At 35.0% G+C, this 10,020-nt stretch overlaps 1 protein-coding gene across 10 annotated transcripts in view; it reads right to left on the minus strand.

Moving 5' to 3' along the window:
* LOC144980666 (microtubule-associated serine/threonine-protein kinase 3-like) overlaps positions 1 to 10,020 on the minus strand; it is a 216,923-nt gene that overhangs the window by 22,880 nt on the left and 184,023 nt on the right. For all 10 annotated transcript variants that reach the window (XM_078928419.1, XM_078928372.1, XM_078928412.1 and 7 more), the window contains 7 exons: positions 6,366 to 6,441; positions 4,415 to 4,519; positions 3,410 to 3,514; positions 2,649 to 2,747; positions 2,259 to 2,391; positions 1,176 to 1,261; positions 799 to 887 (listed from right to left, as the gene is read on the minus strand). In XM_078928419.1, the coding sequence (XP_078784545.1) occupies positions 799 to 887; positions 1,176 to 1,261; positions 2,259 to 2,391; positions 2,649 to 2,747; positions 3,410 to 3,514; positions 4,415 to 4,519; positions 6,366 to 6,441 (693 nt within the window). The remainder of the gene's footprint in view (positions 1 to 798; positions 888 to 1,175; positions 1,262 to 2,258; positions 2,392 to 2,648; positions 2,748 to 3,409; positions 3,515 to 4,414; positions 4,520 to 6,365; positions 6,442 to 10,020) is intronic.

Below are 10,020 nucleotides of genomic sequence, written 5' to 3' on the forward strand. Positions count from 1 at the left end.
GCATGTGTATAGATAGCATTGCTTCGTCCTCATTCTCTCGCGTGTTTTGTGATGCAGGCAAGGATTCACAGTGGAAACACATACCTTTGTGAAGAATATAGCCATTGAATTTTCCCAACTATCGGGTAAGCTCTGTGGTGTAATGGTAGAGTGTCTGATCAGTACTCATGAAGTTTGAGGTTCGATCCCCAAACAAGGGATGTTTTTTTCTTTTCTTTTTCTCTCAGCTTTGCCTTGGCACTGTTTCATACACACTTTTTCAGAACTCTATCTTACACCGGTGCTTGCAAAAAAAAAAAAAGTACTTTATGAAGACCTTAAACAAATCAAAAGGCAAGGAATATCTGATTGCGCGTTTAATGAGAGCACCGTCCATCCTATACCACCACTACTTTTGCTCTTCCTCTTCACTTCTATAGTTAAATTCCTGTCTGGATTTGTTTCCAATCAGAATATTGATTATGATTTGAATACATTTCATTTAAAATTTGCAACTATGTGACTAAATATTTCCTAATCATAACCATAAAAACTTCTTTTGATTTGAAAGGATAAATTTATAATAATGATCTACCAATCTACCACAATGGTCACACATAATCTATTATGTCATTTCCCATCTTCACTATCTCATCAAGTTTATTTCAATAATTGCTTTTTACTGAAGCTTATCCAGATGTCAGGATGTCACTCCAAAGCATCCAAGGTCCATTTATGAAAATAAACATAATTTTAAAAAGTTACATGCATTATTAAAAATACAAGTGTACAAAGTAAGACACAGATTTATCTACTTACGCATATGCACCATTACTGATAAGTTTGATGGTGTCGAAATCTTCTTCGCAAGGCTGCTTCACTTTAGTAAGGGATGCTATCTCCTGTTCCTGTATTCAAAATTCAGCAGAAGTGCTTTTGGTTTTTTTATTATTAGAAGCGCAAACTTAGCACACATTTTAAATAAATAAAATAACATGCTAATTTTCTTTTTTTTTTTAATCTTAAAATTTACAATGACTTGATTTCAGGTTAGCTTTCTTTTCTTTTCTTTTCTCTTTATTTTTTAAACATAATATTTATCTGATGAGATCTAAACATTTCATTTCTATTGATGAATAACAATTTGTTGTTATATATGGAAAACTTCTTTTTTTGTTTTTTTGCCAAGGACCTACCTCAGGATCTAATTCATCCTCCTTATCTCCATCTATCTCAGCTGTACTGTGGTCTGTGGTATCATAACTTTCAACAGGTGTAAGATCTAGTTACGAGGAGAGAAGCAATTAAATAGAAGAGAAATTTGAATAAATTTTAATTTTTTTTTATGGAACACAAAATACATACAAGAACCATCCTTTTCATCGAATGAAACAACAAAGTCCTGTATCCACCATTACCTCCATTTGCTTGTTAACATGAATTCACAAAAATGCCATTCAAAGAAGCTGGAAGATTATAAAGTCTGATTGCAACAGAATGGATGAAAAAGAGTCTTTGAAATATTGACATGATATAAAAACCTAAGTGTCCCCTCCATGATTGAAACACAGGCCTTTTCTGTCCTAAAGCAAAAGGTTTAACCACTAAGACAGTGGCTTGCCTGCTCATTTTTATAATGAGATTTAATTTATCCATTCAACTCTTCAGCCCATTTCTCTTATAATTTATCTATCCTAAACATCCGGTGACGGATTCTTTGTCATCTCCTTGTGATTACTGATCAAGCACTGATTCACACAAAGTCCTGTCCAGGCAATCACGTCAGTTATCTGGACAACCATTATATACCGTCAAATGGGATAACTTTGCCCCTTTGGCTTCGGCCACATACTGTCATGGCAATTATTTTCCCTGATAAGATTTCACATATTTTAACCAGTCGATTGCCATGCTCTAAAAACATTTGGCCAGAAAAATCATCCTTCAAATATCGATCAATTTAAACGACCCTCATCTTGGCAAAAACTCTCATCCCTGGGACCTTGCGTGATATTTGAAGGACAAGTTTTCTGACTCAAATTTTTCAATATACGTCTATCCAGGGTACGGCAGTTAACTGGTTAATGAGGAACATGTCAGTATGAAGGAGGTGAAAACTTGAAACGTTACAATTCACAGCAGCAATGTTTCCCCTTGAAGTAAAGCAAACCCAACCTGATGGCATGACAATATCTGATAGATGTCGTAGGGCAGATTGCAATTATTGAAAAAGCATGCATGGTCTTGATGTCTTTGATTGGGTGTGTTTATCACCGTACCTGATAGAGGGTTTCCAGTCAAGCCTAGTTTGTTGATGATGTACTGTGGTATATCAGCTTTTATAGTCTGAGATTGCCTAGCTTGTCCCTCAGCTGCTTCTAACATCATATAGAACTCCTCTGGATCAAACTCCTGTAAAGATAAAAAATAATGATGAGCAAGGTCAATTCTTGAGACAATTTCGCTGACATTTAAACTTTGAACACCCCTCAACCACTCCAAAAACTATTTGATTAAAAATTCAGAATTATAAAATCTTATGTCATACAAGGACAAAACTTGAGATAAAGAATGACGACTTTTATAAAAGTGCCTTGGATAAAAATATCTTTCAAATATATACTAGTCTCACTACCTTCAATCCCTATGCCATTATTGTTCAGCCTTACCAAGCATTCTAGTAATCGTAGTGGCCTAGACACAATGAGAAGCAATTGTTTGACCAAAGGATATAGATTCTTGTAGGCTTCCAATGATCTCTCTCGGGCCTAGGGATAAAAAAGAGGGTCATTGTCATACATCTGTCAACATTTTTTTAAAGAGAGCATAAAAAAAATATACAGGCTACAAAAATGATAAATTTGACTGGAATATAACTGGATTAAATAAATAGTGTAACAACAAAACTGTTCATAGCAAATAAAATAAAAATAAAAAAAATCCTTTAATCAACCGAAGGGAAATTTTTCTTGAGAGAGAGAGAGAGAGAGAGAGAGAGAGAGAGAGAGAGAGAGAGAGAGAGAGAGAGAGAGAGAGAGAGAGAGAGAGAGAAAAGGCTACATGGTCTAATGGTATGACATCAGGAAAGCAAATTACCCTGTAAGTATTGCCCTACAATCCACTACTCAGATGGTTAATTGACATCTTAATTAAAATTCCTCAGAGAAGAAACCCAAATTTTTAAAAATAAACCCAGGAAAAACTATTTTATCTCAGTAATGGGCAGATGCAGAGAATAAACTGTTGCCTAAGCGTGTAAGTCTGCATTTATATGTAACTGCAAAGCTTATGTTTATTTTGTTAGATGCAATAAAAAAAAACCCAAAAAACTCTTTTGGTCCAGGTGAAAAGGAACATAGCACAAACCCGCCAGCTTCATGCATGTTGTGTCCTTTAACTTCACTTTATCAGTAACCTAAATATCACTTACATCCTGCAGCAACTTCTCTAAGTTGTCAAGCAATTCATAGAAGTAGACCTTGGAGATGAGTTTTTCTATTGACTTGTTCAGACAGTCCCTGGCATGTTCTAGAACCTAAACGGAAATAATCAATCAATGATAAGTCATGTTCATAGAGGAAATAAATGCAACGAAAAAAAAGGAACCGAAAATACCCCCCCCCCCCCCAATAATAATGATAATATATTAATAACAACAACAATAAAACTAATAATAATAATAATAACAATAATAATAATAATAATAATAATAATAATAATAATAATAATAATAATAATAATAATAATAATAATAATAATAATAATAATAATAATATAATAATAATAATAATAATAATAATAATAAAATAATAATAATAAATAATAATAATAATAATAATAATAATAATAATAATAATAATAATAATAATAATAATAATAATAATAATAAAGCTACTTGTATATATCAATCTGTAAAAGATAGTTTTATAATTTTTAGATGTGCCATAATTCTGTGTTTGGTGACAAAAATCTAACATTGGCTAACAATTTTGGCACCCAACCCTATTTAAAAAAAACCCCAAAAGAATAGATTATTATTCCGATCACATAGATGGAGCAGCACTAACTGAAATCCTTTTTTTTAAAAAAATTCTAATTTCCATTTATTTGGTATAACGATTTGTGACTGCCTACCCAGATGAAAGTGATGGGTCGATGACAGAATGGATTAAGGAAAGGGTAACAGGGTGGCATGAATGATATGGAGAATAGATACGAAAAGAGTATTGTTTTTTTTTTTTTTTTTTTTTTGAAGGGTTTTTACGGTGCTTGCGACACATTGCATTTATCAGCGCCAGTAATAAGGGGGAAAAAATGGGGTTGTTAAAAAAATCAATTTCTTCCTCGTTGAGATTCGATCGTTTAGGTTCAGGGAACGTAATCGTTAACTTGCTAATATTGTATTGACCCCGGAGTAGGTATAATTGTATCTAACCTGGTAATGAAGAAAACAAAGGACAGCATCCGATTCTTGCGCCAGGTCCAGAGTGGCGTTGTTGTCGATGAAAAGTTTCAGCTTGTCCTCCATCTGGGCTGTGGCCTGGGGAATGGGGTGGGGGGGGGGGGGGGGGGGTGGTAGTTATAGTGTCGGTTGAAAATGGTGCAGCTTTGTGGTCTAGTGGTATGACACTCGCCTTTGGCCCAGTGGGTCTCTGGGTCGAGTTCCACTTTGGGGGCAGCAAAAAGGCTCTTTACTCATATTCTCTCAAAGTACTCGGGTGTAAAATGAGTATCTGGTCGGCATTAGCGCTGTCTCTGACGAAAATATAAAATGTAATAGCGCCTTACATGCACGATGTCTCGTCCAACATATTAGTGTTGCTGGACCACTTGTAAAACGTTTAAGCACATCGAGAGATCAGTGTGCCACATAAAATCTCACGTTAAAAAAAAAAAAAGACAGTCATCTAGTGTTTTGTCAGAAAACGACAAGGTGATATCAATGTTAGCGGTAAAAGTATGAATAAGTGAATCAGTGGAGAATGATAACATGCTCAGAGTTGTATTGCACAGAGAAAAATATCGTAGAATTTTTTCTTCCAGCGTTTAAGCACCCATTTGGTGGCTGAAATATGAAAACATTGTATAAGAACAGTGCCATAATAAGTAGAAAGAAAAATACAAGAAAACGTAATTCGGTAAATTAGCATGCCTCGACTGGGGAAAGAACCTCAGACCTTCTGTCTAACGTTAAGACATGGTAGTTTGTCTGACTGGAAGTCTGGTCGAAGCAAGTTGGATTTTTCGGATCATTTTTAAATTGCATCTTTATTTCTATTTCGTCTGGTTTAGTTTCATAGACACCTTTTCAAATTTTGACTTTATATCAAGACCTGCTCCCCATTTTCAACTCATATGATCTCATTTTCAGCAAAATTGCATTGGAAATACATGCACATCAACAGCTCTACTCCAATAGTTTGTTTCATTTAAAGGTTTTACGGCACTTGCAACACATTTAGGTCATTTCAGCGCCAGTAAAAAGGAAGAAAATAGCATATTCAAGAAATTCTGGATTACAATTAAAAGCACCCAAGAAAAGTACGACAAAGAGGAATAGTACAAATAGGGAACAGATGTAGATTCCAAGAGCATACCATCAATGTATTTAGTTTACGATTACCTAAAAGTCTCCTCATCCAGACACAAGCACAGGATCCGACTAAGAGGAAAAAATTCAAATATTTACTTTATACAATCAAGACAACTAATATTAATTCATAACAGAGAGCTGATTTATAACGAAAAAAATATAATCTCCCATAACTATAACTATACATTTGACTGTTTCCCTCCCAGCCAAGGACCCCGCCCAAGGAAAGGAAAAAAACAAAAAACAAACAACAACAAAAAACAAACAAACAAACCGCAAGCAATCTCATTCCAAGACAAAGACAGAAAGCAAGTTGGAAAACAGATATAAAGGGATAGAAGACACATTCATCATGGCAAAAATGTCGCGAAGTCCCAGGTTTGAGAGTATAGCAGAATAGTCCATCGGTATATTTGAAGAGGAAGAAACACGATGATCACTTGGAAATCGACAGTATCGATAACAAATTAACCGAACTCTGGAAAACCACGCATTTAAATATTTGGCCAGAAAACTCGTCCTTCAAATATCGATCGATTTAAATGACCTTCATCTTGGCAAAAATGAAACAAAAACAAAACAAACAAAACTCTCAAACCTGGGACTTCGCGCTAAATCATAGGTTTGAGAAGTTATTTATTTTCCAAGATCAGGGTAATTCAAATCGATCGATAGTTGAAGTACGAGTTTTCTGGCCAAATTTTTAAATACACGGTTTTCCAGAGTACGGCAGTTAACTGGTTAATTAATGGAAAACACAGAAAAGGATTAAAGTGGTAGTGAGGGTCATTACCTTTGGAAACCTTTCCTTGTAGACACTGTTCATCATGATAATCTCCGTCTCCACCCCAGGCGATCGGGCAGGACTGCTGCTCTCATGGATAGTGTTGGGTGTAAGGAGGGAGGGGAGGGGAAAGAGGGAGGCGAGAGAAACGATGGATTAGAATACGACGAACAGTTAAGTATCATGGTTAAAAAAAAAAAAAAGAAAAAAAAAAAGAAAAAAAAAAAGAAAAAAAAGAAACAACAACAACAACAAAACCCGCTAAAACTAACAATCCAGGTGGAGCTCAAGTCTCACTGATACGAGACAATAAAAAACAAAAAAAAGCAAAATATTTTGTAAAACTTCTATTTCAAATATTGGAGATTGAGATGACCTCAGACTTGTCGCATAAGGCCTTGAAATCTTAGGATTAATAATTCGTAACAAGTTCAGGGTCATCTCAATATAACGAAAATTTTAAGTTCAAGATTTCATGCCAAATTTTCTTGACATGACACGGTAGTGTAACCGTTGGAAGACCGATTTTTTTTTTACTGCACAGTAAACAACTTGCATCACATTATTATTACAGAAGTCTGCAATCATCCATATCAAATATCACAAAAAGAAGTCATTAGTATGGACATATTGCCCAAATGCAATGCACTGACTACAGAAAACGTTGACTTCAAATGGCGATAAAATTAAATCTCACAACTTGTCAAAAGGATTTCAACCCGTAACGTAAAAACAAATCTTAGGTTTCAGGCCATTTGGAAGTTGGGGTATCATTTCAATTGTTACATTTTCTGGCCAAAATGATTTTAAACCCCCCCCCCCCCCCCCCAATACAAAAAAAAAAAACAAAAAAAAAAACAAACCCCCCCCCAACCCCCTTCCCCCCCCCCCCCCAAAAAAAAAAACCCAACCCCCCCCCCCTTCCCCCCAAAAACAAAACAATGCCCCTCCCCCCACCCCAAAAAACTGCTTTGTCATAGTAGGCCGGCATTGGCAATGGCTCTATTGCGACTTGAGTGCTGTGAAGGGGCTGTGAAGGGAATAAAACTTAAGTAAATGCCTACAGCTTTAGTAACATAAAACAGATTATTCAATCCTCGTTTAGATCATAATTTATTGACTTTTAAATAACCCAATCCTCCCGTTCAATGTATTCAGTTTTTCATCCCATATTATTTATAGTAGAAAATAAAACAATAAAACTACAGCTTGCATTATAACAGCGAGCAGATTTGACAGATTCCATGTATAATAGGTGCCAAATCAGTTGAATAGGATACTCAGTTGTCAAGATACAGAAAATAATATAATATCTACATCATCAAAATTTCAGAGAATATGAATAACACCATTATAAGGCAGATGGCAAAGTTACTTGATTTTGTCACCAATGTATGAAATAAATGGTGAGGGTTTTGAAAAATTAACAAAAATCATAAAACACAAATCGCTGCCGTGATTAGTTTAGGTTTATTCTACATGATACTTAAATTGGTGAACGATGGGATACATTACAGAGGGGGAACAAAGCATGACTCAATAATAATATGTAACATTGGCAAACAATAATAAATAAGAAAGGAAGCAAAACAGTTTACTGTACATTGACAAAACGACTTAAAGGTTTCACCAGAAAACTTCAACATCAAATGTCCATCAATTAAAATGATCCCAAACTTGTCCCCCCCCAAAAAAATTAATTCAAGATTTTAATTCTAGTTTCGAGTCACGGGAGCGGGACTTCAGCAATTTTGACACGTTGGGGTCTATTTCAATCGATGGTTATTTACAGTTTTCTAGCCAGAACGTTAAAAGACGTTTTTTTAAATTTTAAAATCAGTGTACAGGCAAAAACAGAGACCCAACTTTGATGACACAATAACATTGCAGCAGAGAGGGATGGAGTAGGTGCGACACAAATGATAGTTGCAGTCATTACATAGGATACAAACACACGTTTAATTAATTCCCGTGTATTTCTGAAGCGATTGACCGAAGAGGACCGAAGTTTATTATCTAAACAATAAGTGAATAAAGTAATGAAGTATTTTCATTTCAGACCACAGCCCCCCCCCCCCCCCCCCCCCCCAAACAAACAAAATTAAAAAAAAAAAAGAAAATCAAACCAAAAAAAAAAAAAAAAAAAAATTAAAAAAAAAAAAGAAAATCAAACCAAAAAACAAAAAAAAAAAAAAAAAAAAAAAAAAAAAAAAAACAAATCAAAGACCAAAAACAAAACAAAAACAAAACAAAAACGCAATAAGAATAATTTTGCGCAAAAATCCTTTTTCTGTCAACAAAAACAAGTCATCATACAGGATAAATCACTTAACACCTTTGCGCTCGTCTTACCGCACCGTATTCTTGTGCCATTTTTTTTTTTTCTTTCTTTATTTTTCTTCCCGTCTTTCATTATTTTAAGAATTTTTTTTTAGTCAAACTCGAGCACTGGCCGTCGTGTGGCGACGTCTGAGGAGAGATTCCGTTTTCTTCCACGTTGTTGGTCGATCGTTTAGGTTCGGGGAACGTTACCGTTAACTTACTAATAAGTCCCGGTATCTCTAACGGGATTCAGACTTGTGAAATCAAGGATGCTAGATTTAACATCAACTTTATCGTTTGGCGTACTTAGGCAGCATCTTACTGTCATGACATTTTATAACAACATTGTCCAATGTCGAACTCGATCGATATCTCCAAGCACCAACAGCCACACACTTCATTCTAAATTTGGTCAGAACTTATAATATATAATATGGAGGTAACTCCCAACTTGTTCGAAAATCATAAAAGTCTCAGGTTTCAGAATGTTTGTCAAGCAGGGAGCCATCTTAATATATCGATATAATATGCAATAACAATTTTATTGCCAAATTAAGACAGTTATTTTGTCACTGTACGTCAGACAATAATGCCGTCCACTGAAAAAAAACCCCACCAATTATTTTTAAAAAAGAGTCAGAAGATTCATCCTTCAAAAACCAATCAATTAAAATTACCCTCACGGAGATGATCTTGTCAACAGCTGACAAGGGAGGGATATTTTAAGGTTTGAGGAGTCATTTGAATGGATCAATATTTCTGGCCAGATATTTTACAATGTGTTGGTTTTTTATTTTTATTTTTATCTTTTCCTGAGTAAGACAGAATATGACACATGGTTTGTTATTCCTCCCAACACAACGTAATACGTCGAAAGAGTATGAACTGAATCCGACATCAACCTTCGGGTCAAAACTAAATAGTAATGATTATAGATCCAAATCCTATTTGCTTCAATGTCACCTGAGGAATTTTAACACTGGGCATTGTCGGAATTCGCTTTACTACTTTGAAAACATCATGTATATGGGAAACGCATCACGCAAACTGGCACATCACAAGCAACAATGATGGGGTCCAAAACCACATTAAAAAGGCAACCAAGAAAAAAGAGGAAAGGAGGAGAAAAAAGGAATAAGAAGATAAAGAAGCAAAACAAACAAAATAAAACTGAACAACAGCCCCTCCCCCATTCTCCCCCCTTAAAAATTCCAAAACAAATCTAGAACATAAGACGGACATAAAAATTAAATAAAATAAATAAACAAACAAACAAGCAACAACAACAAATCAAAATGAATTAAAACGGTAGAATTTGGTCATGCAATCGATGTGGAATGCC

Source organism: Berghia stephanieae, chromosome 1 (genome assembly GCF_034508935.2).
Source record: "Berghia stephanieae isolate SIO BIC M18660-M18661 chromosome 1, UCSD_Bste_1.3, whole genome shotgun sequence".
In the NCBI taxonomy this organism is placed as follows: Eukaryota; Metazoa; Mollusca; class Gastropoda; order Nudibranchia; family Aeolidiidae; genus Berghia; species Berghia stephanieae.